At 43.8% G+C, this 27,784-nt stretch overlaps 2 protein-coding genes across 3 annotated transcripts in view; one reads left to right on the forward strand and one right to left on the reverse strand.

Moving 5' to 3' along the window:
• PCMT1 (protein-L-isoaspartate (D-aspartate) O-methyltransferase) overlaps positions 1–7,605 on the forward strand; it is a 77,539-nt gene extending 69,934 nt beyond the window's left edge. Inside the window, exons 9-11 of one of the 2 annotated variants that reach the window (XR_004957584.1) lie at positions 111–163; positions 2,203–2,301; positions 7,351–7,605. The gene's annotated coding sequence lies outside the window, so the exon portion shown is untranslated. The remainder of the gene's footprint in view (positions 1–110; positions 164–2,202; positions 2,302–7,350) is intronic. The other variant, XR_004957585.1, reaches the window with a different exon arrangement.
• LRP11 (LDL receptor related protein 11) lies at positions 821–27,476 on the reverse strand. The gene is made up of 7 exons (XM_036247966.1): positions 26,647–27,476; positions 24,614–24,771; positions 16,990–17,131; positions 14,225–14,350; positions 13,314–13,517; positions 7,602–7,697; positions 821–2,276 (listed from the first exon to the last, which is right to left on the reverse strand). Exons 1-7 carry the CDS (start codon positions 27,263–27,265, stop codon positions 2,122–2,124), a joined length of 1,500 nt encoding a protein of 499 aa, XP_036103859.1. The 5' UTR covers positions 27,266–27,476; the 3' UTR covers positions 821–2,121.
• Between the last annotated feature and the right edge of the window lie 308 nt (positions 27,477–27,784).

The raw sequence follows: 27,784 nt of genomic DNA on the forward strand, positions 1-27,784 counted from the left end.
AAGGAAAGATTTACGTTTTTGGAAAGATGTCAGTGGGTCTTTTCTCAGGAAAACAGATGTGAAACACAAGGACATGTCTGAGGTAACTTGTGGACAACTTTCCCTTTAAGGTTATTTTTAAATTGTCTGAGGTGCAGAACTCCTTCAATCACATAATCAACAGGTAAGATGACTTTAAAAAGTCCTGTTCAGTCCATCTGACAATGTAAATATTTTGAAGATCCTGATTCTGCTTCTCCAATCCTTAATTTCCCTCTTTGTAAACTAGGGTTGGTATGATTAAATCCAGGTAAGATAGTAAATATGGGCAACGTATGATTATATTAAAAAGTTGTAAAGGCTTAAGAATAAAATACAATTTATTAAAGGACTACTGTACACGGGATATCTTAAGTATTTCAACATCATAGCAGTACTAAATTGTGTCTCATTTCTTCATGTATAAAACAAGTGCTGAAAGACATGCCTCAATAGTTTTGATTTTATTGGGTATGGCTGTAGGTGACATCCTTCCATAGAAAACAAAGGGCCACGGCGTCACATAGAGTACAGACATCTTAGGTTCATTCAGTCATTTCTCTCCACAGCCCTTGAGGAGAAATTTAAACCTTTGCTCAATTCTAAACTGTCAATAAAATGCTTGAATTTTTCAGGAAATAAAAATAACCAATATCTGTTTTTCTAGAACTTCCCATTTGTTGAAGTATTTGGTTATATTTCCAACCCAAATTAAGCTCTTTGCTAAAGGAACAACCTGTCTCAGGTTCAGTCTGAAAATATGTGTCCTTAGAGTATCTAGGAAATTTAAAAGATTTGTCACGATAAAAAACAACAAAATAAAACCCCCATTATGTAAATAGGAACACCATGTGAGTGTAGACACGCACCCCACTATATAGCCCCCCCAAAGAATAATTTCTAGAAAATGTATAATTCTGGCATTAGGTGATGATGGGAATAATTTGCCTTTAAAATCCTAGCAGAAAAAAAAAAGAGATGCTAAACTAGATGCTGGTTTTCTGTAAAGAGTAATTTGTGCAAAACTGTTTTATGCTCTGGGACTACATAGCCTGCCATTAGCTCACTGCACATGTAACATTTTATAGCATTAAATAAATGATGGGAAAAACTGCAATTCCAGTGGATGAAAGAGCCTGCTGATACGTAAACATCTGACATTACAAAAGCGGCACCCAGAAATCCACTCAATGTTCTGCTTTTCTATTTAAATGCATTTTCCTCTCCCATCAACACAGACTAATGTTGAAAATGGATGACTATGAAATGAGCTGCTGTGTTCTGCACAGCAAGCAGTGTGGAGTACGTTCCAGAAAGTACCGATAGTCCTTGCTCGCTTTGCCCTCAGCTAAGTTGGTTACATTTTTGACCTGCCAGATTCCACCTTGATTTCCTGTATTGATTCATAATCATGTTAGAGCTATTTGTAATTCAGTCTGAGTTTTTTCTCCCAAGGGTCAGCCTAACGAGGCAGCCACCTACATGACATGTCAGAGGCGTTGGACAGAACGCACATTCACCTTCCCTGAGACACCATGACCTGTTCGTAAGGTTATAATTTAGATAGCCACAGATAACATCTCACTGAGGATACAACTCACTTGCGATCCGTTCTGAGAAGCAGGTTTTGAAGGGGCGAGAAAGGAGCGCGTGGAAGTTTGCAGTGAGGACCAGGAGGGCCCCAGGACGGGGAGCCGTGCAGGAGGAGGTTCGGGGTGCCAGGGCCCGTGGCGGGCTTCCACGAAGTCGACGGTTATTGACAGGTTATTGACACTGCCCGGCCAAGGCCGCCTCCTGAGATCCCACATCTTGTGTCTTGGCTAACTACAAGTATCTATTTTCAGGGACAGTGTACGTAAATCAGAATTAGATCTGTAAGTGTTTAACCATATGGACTCCTCTAAATTTCAAAATATTTCACATACTTCTCAAGGAAAACCTTTCTAAAATAAATAAGAACAAAGGTTTGGGGCTTACAGAACCTTCTGGGTTTTCCATACTTGTCTTAGCCCAGCTAAAAACAAGTTCTCAAGCTCCCAAATGCAGTATATGTATAAATTATAAGTGAAATATGTCCTTTCCCCGCCATTTAAGGTATACTTATTACAGATACATCCCATTGATGAGGTAGTCCGATTCCTCCGATGTAATGGGACGAGCTTTTTTAAGTTTCTGCTTCAACAGGCGCAGCCGGCAGGCGACCATGAGCAGCAGCAGTGCAGTGACGGCCAAACCCAGCGCCAGAGGCAGCACCGCACCTGCGAACGGCAGTGCAGAGGGGAGGTCAGTGACCGCCAGCAGCGGCAGCTACAACTTGCCATTGATAAGCACTTTGCATTCACTATTTCATTTCATCTGAAGAACTCACTGAAGCAGACACCTGTATCACCACCATTTTGCAGATTAACTGAGGTGCCGAGAGATTAATTGGCCGAAGAGCATATAGGTCTTGGATGGCAGGTCCGGATCTCAAACCCAGACTTCTTTTAAAAAACAAACATGTTTTTATTGATTTTGGAGAAAGAGAGAGGAAAGGACAGGGAGAGAGAGAGAGAGAGACATCAATGTGAGAGAGAAAAACGTTGACCGGCTGCCTCCTGCACAGCCACTACTGGGGATCGAGCCCACAACCCAGGCATGTGCCCTGAGCAGGAATTGGAACTGGTGACCTTTTGGTGCATAAGAGGAAACTCAACCAACTGAGTCACACCAGCCAGGGAAACCCAGACTTCTTTATACCCAGATTCTCTACCAGGTTTCTATAGAATTTGATGGCCTCAGTGGTACAAATCTTTTTTTTTTTTTTTAATCCTCACCCGAGGACATTTCTCCATTTTTTGTACAGATAGAGTGGGAGGGAGAGAGAAGAAGAGAGAGAGAGAGAGAGAAACATCGATGTGAAAGGGACACATCGAGTGGCTGCCACCCGCACAACCAACCAGGGCCGGGGACAAACTGCAACCGAAGTACGTGCCCTTAGCGGGAACCGAACCCGGGTCTCTCCGGACCGCAGGCCGACGCTCTAACCGCTGAGCCAAACCGGCCAGGGCTCAGTGGTACAAATCTTGTAGTCAGATCAGCCTCATATCCGCTGTAACAGACACCCTGTCAACAGACAACTGTAAAGACACTGTGACATCAAGAAGCTTTTCATTGCAGTCATAGGTGACATTTCTGGGTTCACACATGATCATTCTCTTAAGTATGGACTAACCCCTGATTTCTTGTTCTGGTTAGGTATTTAAGTTTTTCATTTCCTTTTCTAAATCCAGGGAACCTACTTTCAGACAGTAGAGCCATGGTTGAAAACTAACTTCAAAATATGCTGGTGTAATTTTGGCTAAATTTTAGGGGTAGTTGAGGGGGGTGGATTGAATTCTCCTTCACATGGTTTTCCTGTGGGGGTTGGGTTGTTCCTATACACTAGACTAGAAGCAACCCTGCAGGGGTGGGGAACCTTTTTTCTGCAGAGGGCCATTTGGATATTTATAACATCATTCGGGGCGTATCAAAATTATCAACTTAAAAATTAGCCTGCTATATTTGGTCAGGCTAATCTGGTGAGGCATGTGATGTGAGCTGGTATTGATTTCATGGGCCTTATGTGGCCCGCGGGCCAGACGTTCCCCACCCCTGCGGGAGGCTTGCAGGAGTCTGGAAGGAACAGACTTTTTAAAAAGTCTGATTAATTTGATATGTTACATTTTATAAACTTAAGGTATGCAGCCTGTTACTTTCATTTATATATTGTAATATAATTGCCACTGAAGCAATATTTATCATTACATCATTATAGTACATTATTGTCTGTATTCATTACACCATGCATTAGCTCTTGATGGCTTATTTACTAAGTGAGATAAGACAGTTAGACCATTACTATATGACATCACTTATATATGGAATCTAAAAAAGTCAAACCTGTAGAAAACCAGATCAGTCTTGTCAAGCTCAGGAGGCTCTATTTTCAGTCTGACCTACTCTGTAGTCAGCTCAGTCTTGCAGATGAGATAGTGGAACTACAGGAACAAAAGTCTCCATTGCATAAGCCGACTCTGTAACCTTTTCGTTCATTCATTTATTCATTCCTTCTGCATTAATTAACAGCCAGGTACCCAACACTGAGCTAAGTGCTGGTCATCAAAGATAATAAGCTAATGCCAACGACTGTCCTTAGTGTTCTGTTGCTTCACTCATTTAACTCTCACAACCACCACGAGTTTGTAGAATTCTTATCCCATTTTACAAAAGAGGAAACCAAGGCATGGGGAATTAAATGACTCATCTAAGTCTGTATGGTAAGTGGTGGAGCTAGGACACAGCCCCAGACAGTGCAGCTCCAGGACCACTATGGTCCGGTACTGCTCCAAAAGGTAAAGGGGTATTATTTCAGTACTCAGTCTGGGTAGACAGACGTTTAAGTGAAGACCTGCAATAAGAAGTACAGGTGTAAGAGCAGTGGTCCGTGTGTGTGGTTCATGGAGTCAGCTTGAGTGATCTGGTTGTAGATGGAGCTTTGTGGGTGGGCAGGGGAAATAAGTTTATATTTTGACATTTTCTTTTTTTTTTTCCAATTTTTGTACAGATAGAGTGGGAGGGAGAGAAAGGGAGAGAGAGAGAAACATCGATGTGAAAGGGACACATCGAGTGGCTGCCACCCGCACGACCAACCAGGGCCAGGGACAAGTACGTGCCCTTAGCGGGAACCGAACCCGGGTCTCTTCGGACCGCAGGCCGACGCTCTAACCACTGAGCCAAACCGGCCAGGGCTATTTTGACATTTTCTAATTGAGATTCCAAGAGGTGTCCCAGGTAGCGTTTTCTATTAGGCTCATGGATTATTTGAGCCTAAATATGTGGGAGCCTTTACCATCAAGGTGGTTGTTGCAGCCACGAAAGTGGGTGAGAGATTGCCAGAGAGAAAGGAAGAAAGGGGGGTCAGGAACAAGGCCCTAAGAAACCCCACTATTTAAGAGGGCAGGCACAAGGACAGGAACAAAAAGAAGGGAAAAGTTTGGAGAAATGGTAGGCCAACCAAGAGAGAAGGGAGTCAGGGAAGCAGGAGGAAGAGACTGTTTCCAGAGAAAAGTGCTCAGCTGGATCAGATGCTAAGGAGGTCGTGTGAGGTGAAGCCTAGGGAGGCCATGGGGCTTAGCATTGGAAATTCATTCATAGGGAGATTGATGACTGAGGGACACCATGGTATCGAGAGAGATCTGAATGTGTCTGCAGCTGCTGGGGGAATGAGCCAGTAGAGGAACAGATTAAAACCACAGGAGGGTTAATAAATGAGGGAGAAATGTGCCTGAGAAGATAAAGGGGCTGCATCAAGGTTGGGGGAGAGGCCGGCCTTGGGAGAGGGGACATCTCCTTTAGTACTGGAGGAAAGGAAGAGAGTGTGGGTGCAAACAGACCAGGGTTTACATTTGGGGGCAGGCAGCTGAGGAAGTTTACTCCTGATAGATTGGTTCCAGGTACAGTGGCCTCCTCTTCAAGATGAGGACCTGGAGCCAAGGACATACACTACTAATGGTGTATTTGTAGAATCCCAGGTAAAATTCCTGATGATTCTGTCTGGAAGTGTCTGGGCACAGGAGGAGGGGATGTAGAAGTTGTGTTAGTGACTGTTGGGTACCAAACAAAGTTTTGGGTGAGGCTGGTATTCCCATAGAGAACTGTGAAAAATAAAAATCTGTGATAAACCAACGGTCTAGAATTTGACTCTAGAGCTGGCTCATGCATTCCACACACCACCAGCCCCTCTGGAGGACTCAAGAATCACTGCAGAGCCCTGGCCAGCGTGGCTCAGTTGGTTGGAGCATCGCCCCATACAACAAAAGGTTGTGGGTTCGATTCCCAATCAAGGCATATACCGAGGTTGTGACTTCAGTCCCCGGTCAGGGTGCACACAGGAGGCAACCAATCGATGTTTCTCTCTCTCTCTCTCTTCTTTCCCTTCCTCTCTTTAAAATAAATTATTTAAAAAATGATTTATTAAAACAAACAAAAAAAGAATCACTGCAGAATTTCTCCATGCTGACAGCTTGGCCTTCAGCTACTAGTATCTAATGGCCGCCCCGAGAAGGCAGTTTTGAAACGGCTACGGGCCACGAAGGATCAGTTCCCCTGCACTGTCCTGTACTAGCCATGGAGGTTGGAAATGGTACAAAAGAATAGGACAAAAGACAGACCTGGGTCAACCTCTGCTTGCTCAGGGCAGGAGGATGATTAAAGAGTGCCGTTCTAAACGTGTATGGCTTATTTAAGGATGGGCACCAGTGTTTAGGGTAGAGGGTAACAATAACACAGACATACAATCTAGGGGAATTTTCTATTTGCTAAGTCAGATATGAGGTTGCTGAACTGTCAAATCTGATTCCTGTTTAATGCTTTGATGACAAGGAAAATGAAATCTCCCATAAAGTACTTGCTAGAATACTGAAAATGATCCTCAACTTCTAAGTACTTCTCAATGTTTTTAGTTTGAGCACTCTGCGATTTAAAATTTTCTAAATTTTCTTTAAACTACATCATGATGGTTTTCTCAAAAACCAGCTAAGGGGGTGAATGGGGTATTCTATTCGTATCACTGGGAGTGGCTTTTATTCAAATATATTGGGACAGGCTAAGTCCCGCAGGACAGCAGACTGGGCAACATCTAGGTGTTTGATATCTGGAATATTTTGGCCATCTATTGTTCAAAGGTTATACTTTAAAATTGTCCAGATATTACAAAGAACACTCTAAGGTAAAAACAAAGTTTTCTCAATTTAGATCTAAAATTTAAGAATCATATCTGGTTCTCCTAAATTTTCACTAATTAGTTTGTGGGATTTAAGACTAAAGTCTGAATTTCTACAGGACTATGTAGGAAGTGTTTTCTTTCTAGTTAAAAACAACCAAAATTGTGGAATTATGATACTTTTCTTCCATTTACTAAATATTCCCTCTACCTCCTACACAGTTTCCCTGTTCCTATTGTCTTCTGTCTTTGTCACCAGAACACTTGGAGAGAGAACAGGGTACTCTTAAGACCTTTACTCTTGTATCATAAATAACTCAATCATAATAACTATCACTTACACGGAGCATTGTATGAGCCAAGCACTGTGCTAAATGCTTTATACTAACTGTCCATTTATTCTCCCTAACAGCTCTGTGGGGACAGGTACAGGTATTACCTCCGTCTTACTCATGAGGAAATTGAGATCCAGAGAGAGAACCTGCCCAAGGTCACAGAGTTCAGTGGTGTAGTGAGGATCTGAACCTTGGCATCTGATTCTAGGGACTGTGCTCTTCACCACTATGCCATGAATATTATTCTTTTCACAGAAGTTACACCTGGAGGGCACTGCAGTGATAGTCCAATCAACTTATAAAAGAGGAAGCTGAGGTCCAAAGATGTGAGGTGACCAGTATGAGAGCACGGAGGTGAAGCTTGACATAAGAGATGAGAATACAGTGCTGACCCACAGATCACTGCCCTTGTCTGAGCTAAAGCTTTATCCAATATCCTCAACTAGAGGGTATGTGATCCCGCCCCTCTTTATACTCTGCAATGAATTTCCAAGGTATGTATTTACCTATTTCTGGGGCCGGGTGTTCCCCTCCTCCTCGATTGCTCTTGGACTCAAAAATGTAACTTTCCTCTTTTCTGTTCTTCCCCGAGGAACCACTATCTGTGGGAAATAAGTAGAACACATATTGTGGGTACATCAAAAACTTTAGAAAACAGACATGAAACTACAGCATCTATTTCTCTAATAAACACAGGCCTACGCTTGACACTAACACACTAGATAACTCATGTGACCGAACAGAACAGAGTGTGGCTGACACAAAACCAGAGGACACAGAAAGGGGAACAAGCACTTGGTGCCAGGACTCCCCCCCACCCCAGACAAGGAAGGAAAGAACTCTGCGGAGGAGTCAACGGTAGTCTCTGAACTTCACACAAGAGGAAGCAGAAACAGTCCGGAAAGCTTTTTCTTTATAAAAATGAACAGAGTACAGTTATCCCTCACTACTTTGTGCTTCGACTTTTTTTCCCCAAAAAAACCATGACAGAGTGAAGCTGCGAAGAAGCGAGAAGTGGCAGGGAGGACAGTGTATAAATAAAGAATCCTACTTCGCGGAAATTCATTTATTGCGGGTAGAGTCTGGAACTGATTAACCGCAATAAATGAGGGCCGACTGTATACAGTATACAAAAGGCACACAGACATGCTATTTTCTCACCCTGATCCTGTTTTCAGGTTACACTCAGAGAGGCTCAGCACTTGCTCAGGTCCATTCGAGCAGTAAGTGGGCCACCAGGCTGGGTTTAAATTCAGGTGTGTCTAACTGCTTGGTGGTGGAAACAAGCACTTCTGATTCAATGACACAGTGTTCCTTGTTTAACCATTCTATTCTGCTATACTACTGAGAGGAGATCCTAAGAAAGACAAATCTTAGAACACTCATCCCAGGTTCTGATGAGTAATGGCCATGCCATTCTATCCTTTCCTTTCTAGTAATCTGTATATTTGTGTGCTCATTACACTGACAACATAATAATTGAGTTAGTAAAGTTACCCTCATGCTGTGGTGAGATTTCAAGTGTGATTTTTGGGAAATAAAATGCTTAATTAATGTCCATGAATTAGAAATGATCTGCTGAAATGAGAAATTTCACAGAGAAACAAAAAAAATTTTTTCTGTGTAGATCTAAATTTAAATTCTTTACTCATATGTCATCAACAGAAATGTTCATTACACCTGCAACTGAAATAAGACTATTTAAAGGGCCCACATAGCCCTGGCCGGTTTGGCTCAGCGGTTAGAGTGTCGGTCTGCGGTCCAGAGAGACCTGGGTTTGGTTCCCGCTAAGGGCACGTACCTCGGTTGTAGTTTGTCACTGGCCCTGGTTGGGATCATGTGGGTGGCAACCAGTTGATGTGAGAGAGACACATCGATATTTCTCTTTCTCTCCCTCCCTCTCTCCTTCCCACTCTAACTGAAGATATATGCAAAAATGTCCTCGGATAAGGATAAAAAAAATAAAAATAAAGGGCCCATATAAATTTATTTGGTAATTGTACTAAGAAATACACATGAACTTACTAAGGATCACAAATCACCTGGATACTGGAAAACTGTAAAGTTAATCCCACCGGAAGTGCATGGGACCTGCTTCTCTGGGCTCTCATATGCACTCATTATTAAACCTTTTCACCTTTGCCAACGTGATAGGTGAAAAACTGCCTCTCATTACTTTCTGTACAACATTATTAGTATTCATCTTATTAGTGCTTCAGCAAGTTTACAATGAATTAAGTTTTTTTTTTTATCCTTACAACATATCTGTGGGGGAAGGAGGCAGTGGAAAATTGAACTTGTCCATATTTATTGTACTAGCTGATGATCCTTGTAAAACTCAGGCATAGGTCATGAACCATACTATATATATATATTTTTAATTCTCACCCGAGGATATTTTTCTATTTTATCTTCAGAGAGAGTGAGAGGGAGGGAGGGAGGGAGGGAGGGAGAGAGAAACATCGATGTGAGAGGGACACATCTACTGGTTGCCTCCCACACGACCTTGAGCAGGGCCCGGGACAAGCCGCAACCAAGGTACGTGCCCTTGACCAGAATTGAACCTGAGACTCTCTGGTCAGCAGGCTAATGCTCTAACTGCTGAGCCAAACTGGCCAGGGCAACAATATTGTATTTTTTAATCTATTTGTTATGCTGACTATACATCATTTAAACTCACATGAAATTGGAAGCTGGGGATTCTTGTCTGGTGGTCTTAGGGATAACAGAGGGGGGTGGGGGGCGCTGTCTAAACAAAAGGCACGTGCTGTGAGGGCCCTTTCTAACATTTTCAAAGTTCTGTTCTTCTCTTCCCACTTTCTTTACCCTGGATTTTCAAACATTATGTTTTTGATGGATATTTAATAACACATAAAAATGCTCGTAAGAAAAAGGAAAGTTTTGTAAAAGTAATATCCTAATTTTGTTAAAAGTAAATAAATGTGTGCTGTACGTGTATAAATAAAAGTAACCAGAAGAAAATGTAACAATGTTAATGGTGAGGTTTGCTGGATAAGTTAAATGTTTTCCTGTATTCTCCAAATTTTCTATAGTAAACACATATCACTTTAATAATTAGGAAAAAACTATCTATATTATAAATAACTATATATTCAGTCTCTCTGAATCTCAAACTCCATTCCTTATATCTTCATAGCCCAAGTCAAAGGCTTAATACAAAAAACAGAGATTGCAACTATATTCAAATTGGGTGGCAACTTCCATCTACTGGTAGTGGCAGCCTGCAACATTATTTTCAAAATGATTCTGAGGCTGAGTCCTCACTCCCCAGGTGTTAGCACTGAGGGAGGACAGTGAGAAGCTAGGAAATTCCTTAGCAAGTAGAACAAAGGAAACTAAGACAAATAGTTAAAGGAGGCCAAGCAATTAACTGCCTGCTAATAAATCACAAGATCTTATCTTCCTTAACTAAGGACACTTAGGAGCAGATGGTTTACACCTCTCCTCCCTACCCTGAGAGTGAGTAGCTTAAATCACCCTGGTCAGGGGGAGAGAACAGAGACCCAGCTGGTGCCATGAGTGCCAGCCAAACCCCAGCACAGATGCAGTCAGGGGAATAAACAGCAAAAAACAATTAGAGCCAGACAAAGCCAAGATAAATGGAAAGCAGTGAAGTTGACCGCAGAATAATCCCAAACTCCCCTATATGCTCATTTTGATTCATCAGCATATTAAAGGACACACCTGGAAAGCTGTTGCATATACTGTTGAGACCCTTCCCGAGACCTATCCTAAAACTCCCACCTTTAGAAAACAGATAAAAACCTTAAGACTTAGGACCCAGTGTGCACTCTCTCTTGAGCAACTCCATGCCCCCCTTTTGCTTTCTTTCTCCTAAGCTCCAAGGGTCCCCATGAGACTTGCAACCAGGGGGGCAGCGGGCAGTGGCAAGTTGTCCAGAGCTAACCCCTGAACCTGTCTCTGAGTCTAGGCAGCCCAGTCTAGACTCACTCCTGTTGCTTCTATTTTAAGCCTTTCCTTTGTTTCACTGTCCCCAGCTTTAATTAGCATACTCTCAAAATGACCTGGATGCATATTGTTAAATCTTTCCTGCGTGAAGTCAAGAACTCACATATTCCAGACTGTGCTTGGGCAGACTGCCATGATCCAAGGCCCTTTCCAGTGACAGGATCAACTGAGCAATATCCAGCATGGATGAGGCTGACAGAGTGCTGTATGAACCTCAGCTACTTAGCATACTGGAAATACTCTCAGTGCTGCATGGGGCCTTAGGTCATCTGGTTGAAATCTCTTATTAACTGATGTGGAAACTAAGGTCTAGAGATATGAAGCAACTTATCTCTCAAGGTTCTAAAGGCAGAGCTAAATTCAGAAGACCTGGCCTCTGATCTCCATTCTGTCTTTATTGAATTCATTCATGCTCACATAAGCCTCTCTACCACAGTGACATAGCAAGAGTTCATCCACCCTGGCTTCTAAAAACTCAGTTCTCTCCATCAGCTCTTCATCCCTCCTGCCAAAAACAACTGGTCTCCTCTGACTTGGTTTCTTAGGTAGCTGTCCTCTTCATGTAGAAAAAATGGACTAGGCAGGGCTGGAATGACTGATTTGCCCATTAGGTGCAGTATCAACAAGAAATTGACCAAAACATCTGAAGTGTACTTAACCTGAACTCAGAATAAAAGGCCCTGCTTGCCAGTGTCCTCCCATGCACCAGGAGGTCAGTGGTTCAATTCCTGGTCAGGGTAGATGCCCAGACTATGGGCTTGATCCCCAGTAGGGGGTGTGCAAGAGGCAGCTGATAGATGTTTCTCTCTCTCCTTCTCCCTTTGTAAAAAATATAAATAAAAGAAACATTTAATTCTAAAAAATAAAAAATAAAGACCCTGTATGAAAGTTTTGCAAACATATTTGTAGGAAGGCATTTAAAATCTACAAAGTAGATGAACAAATTATTGGAAGCAAATGGATCAAAACATTAAAATTTCTTTGTAGTAAAGGGTAATATTTTAATTTCCTTTTTTATTATTTGCATCTCTTCTACATCCTCTGCAATCAACAAAAATTTTTCATAAAGTTATTAAAATAGTGACATTTCAATTTAATAGAGTTTGAGTAATGAAAAAATATTCACAAAAGCATATATAAATGTGATATTTCTGGTCTCATATGTCATACAATCATGCAAACATAAATGTGTAAAAAAGAAATGTAAGCCCTGGCCAGTTTGGCTCAGCATTTAGAGCATCGGCCTGTGGACCAAAGAGTCTCGGGTTCAATTCTGGTCAAGGGCACATGCCTCAATTGCAGTTCGGTTCCTGGCGCTGGTGGGGGTAGTGCAGGAGGCAGAAAGTCTATGTGTCTCTCTCACATGGATATCTCTCTCTCTTCCTCTCTCTCCTTCCTACTCTATCTGAAGAAAAAGGAAGGGAGGGAGGAAAATTTAAAGTGATATAATCCTGTAATGCTTCAACAGTGTAAATGCACCTAAAATCTTATTAGCCTTGCCCTGTCCGGTGTGCCTCAGTAGTTAGAGCATTGACCTGCACACTAAAGGGTCTAGAGTATGATTCCTGATCCAGGGCATGTGTCTGGGTTTCAGGTTAAATCGGGGTGGGTGCAGGAGGCCATCAATCAATGTGTCTCTCTCACACTGATGTTTCTCTCACTCTCTCTTTCCCTAATCCCTCCCCTCCACTCTCTCTAAAAATCAATGGAAAAAATATCCTTGGTGAGGATTAACAAAAAAAATCTTATTAGCCTTATTTTAAAACTTAAAATTTACAGATTTGGTTAAATTGGAGGCATAACACTGAATCACTAACTAGTACATGCAACCATTTCAACATGACATATTTACTTTCACTTGCTTAGTGTCAAGAGGATTTATAGGAATACATAGGGGTTATACTGTTTCATCTCAAAATAACCTAAAATTTAACACTTAGGGCATAGTTTCCTTAATATGGGTGTTAAAACTTTCTAACTCTAAATTATTTACTAATAAGTTTATTAATACCTCTGGAGTGTGCATCTAGGTATGAATATATTTAGTTCGTGTTTCTTATTATAACTAATCAGTGCAAATGTCAGGTTTTATTTTTTATTTTGTCCAAATTCTTCATTTTAATTCTCTTTCTTTTAAGATATTTAACACTCTTCAAACATAACTTTAATTTTGAGCCAAGTGTCACTATAGAAAATGAGACTGTGAAGAACTTGTCTCAAGTCCTTACCTGGTATCACAGGATCAGTTTGAATCTTTGGTCCCCAAAAGGTGGAATGATTGCTCTTCTCCGTATCTGGTAATGCAGGTGGCCAGTCTGGGGTGGTGGCTTTCTGAGACTTCCCCCAAAAGCCCCCTGCTGCCTCCTGGCTCGGTCCTGTGGTTCTGGGCTGGGCAGTTGCCCTGTGAGTTACCGTCTTCCGGTCAAGGCTCACTGAAGTGTGAAGGGCTAGTTAGTTGTTGAGTTTCTTTTCTGAACTTTAACTACAACCACTAAATTTTCAGTAGATTTGAAGTCATGGATATTTGGAAATAATCATCTATCTATTTAGGACATATCAGAGCCCCATAAAAACCTTCTTTCTCTTGTTTTCAAATGAGTAATCTCTATCCTTCCAATAATTAACTTTCTAAACATCACATATAAATTGACAAAGACAAAACTTATAAATCGTAGGCTATAAGATTCTTCATCCTTCCTCAAGCCAGCACTTCATTAACATTCTGCAACTTTCCTTCTTTACCATGGTGCAAGTTTATGTATGCAACCTAAGATTGCTTTGCAGATAATTTAGCCATACCCTGCCTGGTATGTCATAAATTTTCTAAAAAAATAAATAAATAAAAATATATCAAAAGCAAATGTTAACTCACTTCTGTTTTTTAAAAGCAGGTATTATAGAGCATTTTTAGGATGGTAAAGAATCTTTTGGAAAACTGAAAATAATTTTTAAAAAATGTAAGCAATATAAAACATTTGACCTACTTTGTAACTAGCATTAGACACTCATAATAAATGCTGCTTAATTTAAGACAAAGCTTGTTCACATAAAGTTATACCTGACACTGGGCAGAAAAGAAGCTATACTGACTCTGCACGTCATTATGAGAATACCCCCTAACGCCATGCAGCTGACTCACAATTTTGACAGAAAGCTTCATCAGATCCGTCAGGACACTGCTCTACTCCATCGCAAGCCAGTGTGATGTCAATGCAACAGCCGTTGTCACAAAAGAAGTGGTAGCGTGAGCAAACCTTCAAGCATCCTGTTTAAAACAAGACTCAGGTCACAAGAGTGCAGGACAGTTGACTTGCACCGTATCAAGATGAACAGAGACTAAACGTACGATGAAATGCATGTGGGCGGAGAGATCCAGATAGTAAAAAAACGCTTAACAAAGCTGGAGCAATGGGTTCTAGAAAAGTTGGGGGGTGGGGTCTCTTCTGGGGCCCCCTGACTTGATTCTCAGGAATCACCTTGGGCTTCATTTTAGCACTGTTCTCCAAGCCAACACTGCCCACGAGGTGAGACAAGAGCAGCAGCAGCAGCTCTGGCTTCCTCACTCAGGTGTCTCACCCTGCTTGGCTCCTTCCTCCCATCATCTCCTCGGCTATACCCCTGCATGGCACGTGGGTTCGACACACCGTTGTATACACGCTATGACTTACATTCGAGTTTCTTACATAATGATTTTTACTGAGATTAACTTTTTACTATTGAACTCTATTTGTTTATTACCACACCTCCTTGGTGCTGTATGGAATAACGGAATCTTTACATACTATTCTTTAAATAATGAAATTGTTTCCTTTTTGGAGCTCTTAGGAGTTTTTTAATCCACAGTACAATTCACAGGAACTACAATGTATTTTCTTAAAAGGCATTCCCTAACTACAGAGTAAGCCAACTCTACTAGATTTAGCTACATAACAACTGGGGGAATTACTGACACTGGGAATGTAGAAGAAAGATTTCGGGCTAGAAGCATATCCCAAGGAGCTCCACAATTTTCCAGGGAAAAGATGGATTAGACATTCTCTCAGGCCATGGGACTGGTAATTGATATTCCACTGAGACTAATGGCTGAGCATAGTATACATGCTCAAGGGAAATCCTGGCTCCACTGGGAAGCATTTAAATTTAAAGACTGGCAAAGGAGTCCATCTGACTGCAAGGAAACTGGAAGATAAATTGATGCCAGAGGAAGAAGAGGGTAAAGAAAGGAAATGGTGGTTAAAGCTCCCGAGAAAGAAAGGGAAGCAAAAGCCCGCAGTTGTGACTGTGGACTTGGGCCTAGAAAGAATCTGCATTTCCCGTGGGGAAGGAGCTAGGAGGAAAAGGGAAGGGGACTCAGTGGACACCAAGCAGGACACACTACTGCTCACAGTTTCAAGTTCATCGTGTAAAAATACTAAATATGTCAAGATTTTACTTCTTCCTTGGTAGTTTTGAAGATAGATCCATATTTATAATTTCTGGATTGGTGATCTCTAAACCTTTGTGACCATGCATCCTGATCAATCATATATTGGTGAACACAAATCTCCTAATAAATAGCATGCATGTACCACTGTGCTAACATATGCATGTTATAAAATATACTGAGAACTTAAAGAAGATGATTAAAAATTCACAAAACATAAATCCTGGTGTCTTCTTTTCCATCTTAAAAATGTCTTCACCATTTGTGGAGGATCCTAATTTGGAGACCATCGATCTAGATCTTACTGGAAGTGTTTGCTGGCTTGCTCTTTAAATAGATTATTTTCCCCAAAGCTTGAAAACATATATCCCCTCTATCCAAAACTGTACCAAGTTATTTTCACATAAGCAGGGGTATGTGCTTGTCTGTTTACCCCAGAAGGTGCCACCCTTGGTTACCACTCAGCTGGGTCATTAATGAGAAATACCTCTTGATCCCCATCTCTGGTTTTCAATGTCTCTACATGATGTTTTATTAACTTTAATTCATAGTATGTTATTTCAATCTAACTACTGAGTGACTCAAGAGTGCAGGTAGTATTATAGCATTATTTTATGTATAAAGTTACATTAGGCCTATACCCAAGAGGCCTTTCAGCAATCAAGTCATTCACATAACTGTCTGCCACTTCAAATACATTTTATCATCATGTTGGAGAAAGGCCAGCAATGTACAATTTACCTTTGCATAAAGTACCATTGTACAAATTGGCCTGAGTAAATACAGCAGGGCAAACAAGTGGCAGGTGAAGTGTTAGCCGTCTACTTGGATCAGCACAGGCCTTTCTCCCTCCCACGCACCTCAGCTGTACAAGGCAATCCTTTTCTAAATTCTGTAGGGGTGACAAGGTTTCTCTGTCTTCTTCCCATCAGCACTTTTCTTCCAGGCCAGCACTCCACCCAGGAGCAGAGCCCTCTGGGCCCAGCAGTCCTGTGCTGGGGAGTGACTGGCTGGAGCCAGTGCCACGTTTCCGATGCACATGAAGGCACCCAAACATGTTCTAAGTATCAGACCCTGGGCAGCTGCAATGAATTAACAGGGCCTGCTCGAATTGGGGCTGGGCAGATGGCCCCACCGACGTCCCTGCCTCCCAGAGCCGCATTGGGCAGCCGCGTGGTGCCCGGCCTGTCCGTGTCCACTCACCCCGCTTTCCTTGCAGTCAGCCGCCCAAAGTCTGACTGCTGCTTGTGCTCTGATCCCCCGGGAAGGCCAAGTCCTTAAGATTCTAGAATCTCCTTCCTTCATTTCTTTCTTTTTTTTCTTTTTCCAATTCATTTAACAGTTTACTCAGTAAACTTGGGTACCGAGGTTTCCTTTTCAGATACATAGTTAGAATATAAAATGCCAATCTGATAACATCCTTCTGTAAATAGTCCGGTGTGCTGGCTGTTGAGAACAGGATGGGAAAACTTTCTTCTCACCTCCTGTGGAGAAGGCCGAGGGAAGCACGGTCACCGAGACATTGTCGGAGTTCCTCTGCCCAGCAGTGTCTGTCACAGTGAGCTGGAAGGTGTACCTTCCTTCCTGTAAGTGGGACAACTTCAGGGTTCCTGACTGAGGCACCTGCCACACAAACAGGAAACATCACATTAGCTTAGGAGACGTGAACTGCATGTCAGTGTCGGCCAGCAGCGGCCCCACGACCTGCCTCGCCACTGCTGGTCCACAGCTGCGGAATCCTGAAGTGTACACCATTTGGGCAGCTTGGCCCTACTTTGAATTTCCAATTCCCAGTGTTATCTGGGCTGACAATACCCCTGACTGACATTCCTTCACTTGTCATCAAAAACCATAGTTTCAAACCTGTACCTTTTCACAGCTCCACATCCAATATCCAGTCCTTCCTTCTCAGCAGGCAACCTCATGTACATCAGGAAGACAATTAGGACCTACAATTACAGCTCCGCCATTCACAACCGTGGTGACTGTATCTGTACCACTGTCACCTCCTTTCCTCCAGTCACTAGATGAGCTGTCTTCTTCTCACTCTCCACCTAGTCCTTCATCTCTTCCCACTAAGACCTCTCTGCTATTACGAGACTTAAGCTTCCCTTGACCTAATGAACAAAATGACAACAAATAAACACTCCCCAGATCTTGTGGAGACAGTGTTATTTCCTTTCCATTTCAACTCAGCTTCTTGAGAGGCAGTCCATGCTGCTTCCCTCGTTCCTTTTCCAGTTACTGTTTATCCCACCCACCTGGCTTCTGTCTCCACAAGTCTCCAGAAACTGTGCTGGGAGAACTCACTGACTGACCTTGCGAGGGTCACCTAGGGTCAAAGTCAACAATACTTATTCATCTTGTCTTTTTAAAAAAAATAAAACTGGCCCTCTTACTGTATTTAATGTTGGCCACTCCTGTCTTCTAAACTCCCTACTTCTCTGTCTTCTCTTTCTGTGTCTGAGTTCCCTGAACTATTCCTTGCTGATCACCCTCAGGGGTGTCTGTTCACTCCCTGGACACACCACCTCGATCCTCTGCTCGCCTCACAAGAAAGCACCTGCCTGGCCGTGGCGACAGCAAACGCTTCGGTGGCCTCGTTCTGTGCTGTGATTTGGGGAATCATTTCTGGATGCTCAATCTAAAGACTGTTTTTTAAGCCTTCCCAATGATATTAACTGCTTAATATCCAACTTTTAAAAAGACCCCTTTCCACTTAAATTATTCTCTACTAATGCATTCTGGATCTTATACATTTATTACATTGATGCAGTAATGGACTTGAAATAACCCACCTGCTTGTTTTTATTGATGAAATGCTAGAATTTGGACTCCTGCACATAACCTTAGAGCATTTGTCAGAACTAAGTACACATGAGCAGATGCTTTATAATTGTTTAGCAGCAATAAAGAAGGTACAGTGGCTGTCACACCTTAGGCTGCTCAAGTATCACCCAGAGCTCCTGTTAAGGTCCAGATTTCCAGGCCCAGCCTCAGTCTGAGTCAGTGGGTCTGGAGAGTGGGATCTGGGAGTCCACACTGAACAAGCACACCCAGGGTGCAGTGATCACACGGGCAGAACCGCAGGTGAAGTGGTTGAGGGCATGGAGCCCGGTCTAGCAGACCCGGATTTCAACGCCAGCCCTACCAGGTACCAGCTGTGTGGTCTTGTACACAAACAACACTTAACCGAACAAAATCTGTTTCTTCATCTCTAAAATGAAAGGAATAGGTAGGTGAACCTACCTTATGAGGATTAAATGAGAAAAATATGTAAAAAGAACTTAAGATAGGGCTTAAATATAATAAAATATATATTTTTTAAAATATACTCCTATTTTTTTAGTCCTTGGTTAATCCTCACCCAAGGATATTTTTCCATTGATTTTTTTAGATAGAGTGGAAGGAAGAAAGAGAGAGACATCAGTGTGAGAGAGACACATCGACTGGTTGCCTCCTGCACGATCCCGACAGGGGATGGTGATTGAACCTGCAACTCTGGTATGTGCCCTTGACTAGGAATCAAACCTGAGGCCCTTCAGTCCACTTGGTTCACGGGCCGACGCTCTAACTGCTGAGCCCAATCAGCCAGGGCAATATTTTTAAATATAAAAAGAGCTTAATATAGGGTAAATATAACATAAAATTTAAAAACTATTTAATATGCAAAGAACTTAATATGGTAAATGCTTAACTATGTCCACCATCTCCATTGGTTGATTCTCATCTAAAGCTGAATGACACGACCCTGTTTTACAGACAGGGCTCGAAACCACAGTGACTCATTCACTGAGACCGGCAGGCCTGAGACCTCCGGTTATACCACAGTGTTCAGGTTGCCCAATCACGTTCACTGCCAAAGCTTTAAGCTAGAGAATTAGCAAAGAAGGCCACCTGTCCATGGTTGTTTTCAACAAGAGATGGTAGGCAGTATTCACTTCCACACTATTATATTATGTTCTGGCCAAACTACACGGGAGGGTACCAACGGGGACACCTGTGTGAGTAGGAACACGACCTGAAAGGCCAGCAGAGAGAGAACCGGGGGAAGAAGATAACTTGAAGAGAGTCTGGAGCGCGCAACTCACCGAGAATCAAGAACGCACCAAGCTGAAAGGGGCCATGAGTCTGGGCACAGTCAGAGAAGACCAGAGATCCAGGCAAGAACTGTGGTTTGGAAGCTGGGGGTCATATTTAACCCTCTTTTCTCTCACATTCCGCCCATCCGTCAGGAAAAACTGTCAGCTCCACTTTGCATACACCTCCGGAATCTGAGCGCTCTCCTGCCCACCGGAAGCACCCTGCTGGGGGCCCACCCTGTCTCCTGAGTCCCTGCAGTGATCAGACCCCAGTCCGCATGGGGACTGGGGCCCCTTCTTCTGGAAACTTTCCCTCTATCACTGCCCCCATGGTTTCAAGAAAAGGGTCAGTTATGACCTCTGCCCATGGCCACAGGGATGCCAGGCTGAGCCAAGGGGCGCCCGTGACAGGGCAAGGGCGGGCTGTGAAGCACGGTGTGCCTGAGTCCAGGTGGCAGGGCCGGCTCTCGCTCTCCCCAACTCTGGCTCAGCATCAGGCAGGCCTTGCCTCGGGCACGGATTAGGTTACACTACTACTTACTGCATCTTGGGCCCCGGGACCACAGGGAACGTGGTGGCAGATGATGGTCGCAGGAGACTGTTAACCGGAGCCCTGCAGAGTCAGATGGTGTGAGCAAGAGAAGCTCTGTCCCAGCTGGTCTGCCCTGCCGGAGTCCAGACAAAGACTCCTAAGGTGCCAGAGGCCAGCAGATATGGGGGAGGGGGTGCTGAGTGGGCCATGGAAGAGAAGTGATGAGGAAGTTAATGGAGACCTGAAGAGACCAGGGAAGCCATGTGTTCAGGGAGGAGGAAGAATCACCCAGTCGTACACTGTGGTCACCACGCTGGGCCCCAGCTCCCTGCAAAGGCAGTGAGTCACGGCCTCTGCTGTGATCTCTCAGCACACCAGTGTCAAACTAAAACTGTGGGCCTGCGGTTCTCTGGGAAGCCCCTTTCCAGCTCTGGCTGAAGGACAGAACACCCCCTGACCTGGGCCCCCTCTGCCTTCCCGGGCTCCTCCTCTCCGATGCAGGAAGCACCAGGGCTGGATCCAGATGATGGGAATGACTGTGAACATCCTGAAACTTAGCTCTACTGGAATCAAATATCCCTTCCCTGGCTCCTTTCATTGATTTCATGAACAAAGGCTGTCTTTCCTTGAAATCAGGTATTAAGAATATATAGAACTGTAAGATGGACATTCAGACATTTCCTCACTTTTATAGGACACTGGAAAGGACTTAAAATATTTTATAAGCATTTCTGAAGTGTCAGGATTAATATATATATTTACACATACACACACGTACAAGTACATAGAACATACTCAATTTGTAACTTGAAGAGAGATATTATCTGTAGTAAATCAAGAAGCCTCTAATCTCTGCCCAAGATCTGCTAGAGACTTTGAGGTTTGGCCTCTGGCAAACCACCAATGCACCACTCAGGCGGCTGTTCTAACTCACCTCAATCCCTCCAGGTAGTAACCTCCTGTCAAGGAATGCAGATGGTTTATCTATATACACTAAATTACACACAGACCCACATATATGCACACCATTAAATACACTTAGCTACAAACAATACCTAACTATTCCCTTCACTCCAACAGTTCTTCTAAAGTAGACACGGTAATTGGGTGTAAATTAGTTACAAAGCAGTGATTAGATAATGTGGTACACAATTCTTCAGTAAGAAGAAAGCAATGAATGCAAATGTCTTCCAGCTTTTTGCCTCCTGTCCACTAATCTCACTTGCCAAACAGGACAAGAGCCCTATCAGTGGTTTGAAGAATTCAATAACCCTTGTTATAATCCAACGCCATCTCCTCACACACATGCAAGGAGACAAATGTGGCAGTAAGACACTGCAGGGGAACACATGTCTAGGCCTGCTCTTCTATCTACTTTTCTTCGCAAATATGAGCTCGCGGTCCACAGAAAAGCAAGACAAATCGGACAGATGCAGTGAGCCTTTAATCTGTGAAGATGACTGGAGGTTCTCTGGAGCCTTGTGCCTCCCTTAAACCACCCAGGCTACCTTGAAAATCCTGATTTTAACTCGTTAATTAAAGAAAGAGTCAAAAACGTGTTCCACTAATTCAAAGGAGAATCTAAACAGATAGAAGCAATCATGAAGGCTAAAATAAAGTTGCTAGTAGACACAAAGCTGAACCAAGTTTGCTATTATTGCCTATTAGGCACTGAAACGAGTGTATCAATAGATTAATGCCTATGAGTGCTATAATGTGCTATTTGAAATCTACTTTCTACAGGAAGGAAATCAATTGCATCTCTATATAAAAATTATTTGCATTTCTATGGACAAGAACCATTTGCATTACTGTTCTCTATAATTAACAAATGCTAACGATGAAAAATCTGCGCCACAACACCCAGCATTCCATTGAAAGACACTCAGTAATCTCGTCAGTTTTTCTCGGCTTTTTATGACCATCTTAATCCACAAAATGGCAATGCAGCTACTAGTGAGGTTGCTCTGAGGATTACAGATAAGTTTAAATTCCCTGACACTGCCTAGATGCAAATCATTGATGACTTTATTATGATGAAGTCTGAGTAGGACGAGGGTTTCTTTGGGGAGCGTGCTATCACAGATTTGTCACTTAGATGGTGGTTTTATAACTTTAGGTCTACCTGCCATCCCGATTATACATTTGGCTGGGGAATTGGTCCAGATTTTCCTCTTAAAAGCACAGCAGTCAGCCCTAAAAGTTTATAAGAAATACCTAATTTTGTTGTTTCTTTATAAATATCTTCAATACATTAAATAGTGAATCATTAGCATTATTTTTATTTAACATTCTTATATGCAACTCATCATTTACAGAATAGCACTTTTAGTAGTATAAATGACAAGCTAGTAGCTGCTCAAACAAATATTTCCCATAAGTGCCACTTAATAGTGAGTGTCCATCTCAGGAGAGCTTTCTAGTGTACCATCAATGACTCATCCATGCACCTTTCCTCATCAACCTTAGTTATCAAAGATTTTGGTAGAGATGTATGTATGAGTTTTGCAGCTGACACAAAGCATAGAAGGATAATAAATATGGATTACACTCAAAGTTCAAAATTGTCTCTATTGAGATGTAAAAAGGGTAAACATATGGTTCTGCACGCCCTCAAGTTCAATAAATCAATTACACAAGATGGGGAGGCGATGGGAGAAGCCGTTCATGCAGAAGATGAAGCAGGTTTTAGGTGCTCCTGTTCATGGAAAACTCCACATGTGTGTGGTACAGCTACTCATATAGTTTATGTAAATTAAGCTTCATTAATAGCAGTAGAGACAATGTCTGGATCTCAGGAGCTGATATCTGTATTGGGAACATACACATATCTTCAGTTGACATATGGGGTTCAAGCAGGGGTGTCAGACTTTAAGAAGCATATGGATGAATCTGAGAAAATCCAGATGGTAGGGAAATCAATTCATGTGAGGAATATCTGAAAGAATGGGGCATACTGCCCTGGCTGGTTTGGCTCAGCAGTTAGAGCGTCAGCCTGCGGTCCAGAGAGACCCGGGGTCGTTTCCCACTAAGGGCTCGTACCTCGCTTGCAGTTTGTCCCTGGCCCTGGCTGGTCGTGCGGGTGGCAGCCACTCGATGTGTCCCTTTCACGTTGATGTTTCTCCCTCTCTTCCTCTCTTTCCTTCCCACTCTATCTGAACAAAAAGTGGAAAAATGTCCTCAGGTGAAGATAAAAAAAAAAGGGGGGGGTTACTGAGTTCTGAGAAGAACATCCCAAGTGGTGACATTCATCTTTTTCAAAGAGTTAAGGGACTGTCACACAGAATAAAGAAAGATGTGTTCAGTGCTTTTCCAAAGAGAAGACCCAGCACCAATGCACGGAAGTAACAGGGAGGCATATCCTGTTTGCCTAATAATTATAGCTGATTAAAGGTATAGAACATGAGGTGAAGCTGGGAGCACACATCTCTGGGAATATCTAGGCAGAGTGTGGGAGACCCTGGAAGGGATGTCATAGAAGGGGCTCTAATATGGATGGGAGGCTGGGTACCAGACAGAACAAGGATCCAGCCCAGTTCCAAGACTGCATAACCATTGAGTAAATCAGTGTGTGTAAATCAGTCTTGAGGGACTCCATGACTGCCTTTGTTTTTGTTTCAATAGAATATCAATCAGTGCTTCCCCATAGAGGGGACACCATGTGAAGACAGGAAAGAGAAGACAGCCAACGACAAGCCAGTAAGAGAAGCCTTAGAAGAAACCAACCCGTGGTGGAACCTTGACCTTGACTTCTCCCCTCCAGAAGTGTGAGAATATAAACCTAAGTTGTTTAACCAGTCTGTGGTACTTTGTTGTGGCAACCCTAACAAAACCAACAAAATTCTTCCCACTTTCTCTAAAGGAAGTGCTTTGGATTGTTTATCTGCCCAAGGCAGGAAATACTGCTGTCTGCAGCTGCTGACAAGGAGCTCATTCTCTGCAGCTGCTGACAAGGAGCTCACCCCCACCTCCAGCAAGTGCAGCCTGGCCCAGACAAGCCTGAGGAAAATCAGGGTGGAGCACCTCCTGCCCTGACCACTCACTCAATTCTCTCCAGCAGGTAAAAGGATTACTTTGGGGATCATGTGAAGAATGAGTTCATTCTACTGCTATTTTCCTTTTTATACTCCTTTGTATTTTTCAAATTTTCTACCTGGATCTTGAACTAAGAAAAGAAGAAATCAACATTTTAAACAATAATCTAAGTCATTAAAACAAAGCATGAGTTTTTTTTCCTGGAAGTTATTTTGTATTCTGGAGAAGTCAACCAAGAAGCAGCAAGGACAAAGTAAGCTTCATAACAAATGATCAGAATCACTGTTTAAAGTAAATATATAGACCAAAACGATATTTTTCAGCAATCACACTTATACTTTCTCCGTTTTCTACCTCTTCTGCTAGCTTACAGATATTGTGGGAACATAAGTGGAAGGGCATTACTGAAGACTACTTTACTGAAACATTAGTTTTCATGACAATGACATGAATTACCTTCATGTCCACTGATGGGTCACCCTGCAGCAGTGTCCACTCATAGTGGATGATGGCGTGGTCATCTGTGCTCTGGCGGCCATCCAAAATCAGCCCGTCTGTGGGGAGACGCAAAACCACATCCTGTCCAGCCTTGCTAAGTGGAGGCTCATCCTTTTCTGTGAAAGACAATAATTCACAGGAGAGATGATTCCTTATTTTTTCTAATTAATTAAGAGGTATCTTGTTAACTGCTAAGAAAATACATAGCAACTGAAAGTTACTATCTTATTGATTTTCATTGTATTCCCTTTAAATAATAAATAAAATAGCAATAAATTATGAATCTGGAATTTAGCTACAATAAACGCAGAAGTGTGGAGTATCAGGTGTGAGCAGTAGCAAGAACAAACTTGTGGGTATCAGACAGTGAACTAGGCCCTCTAATGTGGAAATCTGGAGTAGTCTCATTCTCTAGACTCCAGAGTCTAGAGTGAAAGATTCACTTAATTTATAAATTATGTTCATTGAATTTATTTTTTAAAATTCTTGAAACAAACCTTAAAAAGAAACCACTTCCAATCTAGCTAAACTTTAACTTATACACTTTTCCCCTATGGAAAAGAAACCAGAGACAGCTGCCATTTGTTGAAGTTAGGTCCTACTGCTTGACCCTGGAACATCGAGTCCAATGCACCAGTTCCTATCAGCTGTCTGTGTAGCACCCATGACCTCAGTGAAGTGTATTTGACTTGATTTCTGATCATTAATAACACATCTGTGACATGAAGCTTAAAATTCAACTTGTTCATTTAACTTGGAAAGAAATACTGCATTTGAATAAAAACAGTCATCTTTCACTTATAATAAAAAAAAAAAAAACAAATCCACCTCTGATATAGATTTTCTTATCCACAAGGTTTTAAAACATGTGTAACATAAAGTGTCCAATGACTGGGAAATAAATTTGGAAAGCTAAGGCAAGTTCTTGGAGCTATACAAAATAAAACCTACATGAAATTTTATGGAGTCTAATTTTTCATCTGGCAAAGAAGTTCACAGCTTCTAGCAACTAAGTTTTATAACAGAATCCAGCACACTGAGTTTCTGAGTTGTCCCAAAATGGCAAAACAAGTATGTATTTACCTATGACGTAGAATGGAATTAAGTAATTTAAGGCTACTTATACTCCCTGAAATATTAATACTTAACTGAGGGCTGCTTCAGTGATGACTGATGGGAGAAGCTGCATTTCTAAGAGCACAGTTGTGAATATTTTAATTGACTTAAGCTTCTTATTAGTAAGCTTACCCAAATGCCCATATATATATTTAAAATATTTTTCTTTATTGATTTTTGAGAGAGAGGAAGGGAGAGGGAGAGATAGAAACATGCATAAGAGCGAACATAGATGGTCCTCCTCCTGCATGACCCCCCACTGGGGATATGCCCACAACCTGGGCATGTGCCCTGACCCGAAATCCAACCGGGGACCTCTTGGTGCATGGGTCCCCGTTCAACCACTGAGCCACAGCGCTGGTGGAATGTCCATATATTTCAAAGAAACAGAAATATCACTGCAAAGCCCTGGCCCATTTGGCTCAGCGGTCAGAGCGTCAGCCCACGGACCAGAGTCCCAGTTCCATTCGGGTCAAGGTTGTGATTCGGTCCAGCCCTGGCTGGGGTCCCGGTCCTGCAGGAGGCAACCAAATCATGTGTCTCTCTCATATCTATGTCTTTCTGTCTCTGCGCCCGCCCCCTTCCATCTGAGGATAAATGGAGGAATATCCTCGGGGGAGGAATAAAAACACAACACAACACAAACCAAACCACAAAACACAAAACAAAATAGAAATATCACAAGAAAAACAATGTGTGATGTGACTACAGTTTGCTCTTGCAATTACTTGACACAAACCATGCCTTATAAAAATGTTTTTGGCCGAGGGCCCAGCGGTCCTGCCTAGGCGGGTCGTCCAGATGCAGCCACCCAACAGGTGCAAGGACAGCCGGTCTCAAGCGGGCCGGCCCCAGCTCCTTCGGGGCACGCTTACCCAGCCGAGGCGAGGCCCGGGCGGTGGCCGGGAAGATGGCTTCCGGGTCTCGCTGCCCTTCCAGGGCGCGGCTGAGGCTGTAGCTGCTGTAGCCGCGGTGCAGGGCGAACCTGCAGACGCTGCGGCCGCGCGCGGTGCAGTTGAAGAGGTAGCAGCCGAGCGCGGGGGCCGGGGGCGCGGGCCGCGGGGGCAGCTCCACCACGGCCACAGAGCAGCGCGGCTCGGAGCAGCAGGCCGCCACGCACTGCCGCCAGTCCCGCACGGCCTCGGGCGCCCGCAGGAAGCTGGCGCCCGCCGCGATGGAGTCCTTGGTGCGGATAATGGCGTCCGTCATGGCGCTGTAGCCGCCGCCGCCCGGGCCCGGGCAGCCCTGCTGGGGGCCGCGGCCGGCGCGCAGCTCCAGCTCCAGCTCCTCCTGAGGCCGCTCCTGCTGCAGCTGCCGGCGGAACTCCTCCAGCAGCTGGTCCACGCCCGAGAGCTGCGCGTGCAGCTCGGACAGCGACGCGGCGGCGCGGCCACTCGGCAGCCACAGGCAGAGCAGCAGCAGCCCGCGCAGCGCCCGGTGCCGCGGCGGCCGCCTGCGCTCCGAGCTCGCGTTCTCCCGGGCGGCGAAGGCCATGGCGGCCGGCAGCTGAGGATGGGGGCCGAGACGAGGCCACAGCCTCAGACGCGCACCGAGCTCAATTGCGCACGGGCGCCGGAAGAAATCGCAGCGACCGGAGGCATTGCTGGCCGGGCCTGGCACCGCTCCTCGTGCTTTCCCAAGGTTTCCCCGCGCGCCCTCGCCTCTCTGCCCGCAAGGTGTCGGGTGCGTCGTAGATCAGCACCCGGCCCAAGATCAGTGGCCACAGCGGGGCCCGCCCTCCGCCCTGCCCCTCCCCCCCACGCTCCTCGCTCACCCTCCCCCTCCCCCCCCCGCCTCTGTCATGGGGACAAAGCGATGCTGGGGCGGGAGGAGTGGGGTGCGGTGAGTAAGCTTCTGGGAATGCTGTGCCAAGTGTGGTTGTCTTGAGCTGGGAGCATCCCGAAGAAAGTCACACACATTTGTGTCTTTCCACAATGTCAGGATTATTAGGGGAGGCCTCCCCAATAAGCCAATAGGGTCACACACAGCGAGGGGGAGCCTACTCACTAATGC

The sequence above is a fragment of the Molossus molossus genome, unplaced genomic scaffold (genome assembly GCF_014108415.1).
Source record: "Molossus molossus isolate mMolMol1 unplaced genomic scaffold, mMolMol1.p scaffold_m16_p_8, whole genome shotgun sequence".
NCBI classification, from domain to species: Eukaryota; Metazoa; Chordata; class Mammalia; order Chiroptera; family Molossidae; genus Molossus; species Molossus molossus.

Excerpts from the sequence above, each read along its gene's own strand:
- LRP11 (XM_036247966.1), bottom strand. The coding sequence starts at position 27,265 with ATGGCCTTCGCCGCCCGGGAGAACGCGAGCTCGGAGCGCAGGCGGCCG. Across the intron at positions 24,772-26,646 it reads CCGGGCCTCGCCTCGGCTGG|AAAAGGATGAGCCTCCACTT; the intron begins GTAAGCGTGCCC and ends TGTCTTTCACAG. Across the intron at positions 7,698-13,313 it reads AACTGATCCTGTGATACCAG|ATAGTGGTTCCTCGGGGAAG; the intron begins GTAAGGACTTGA and ends TATTTCCCACAG.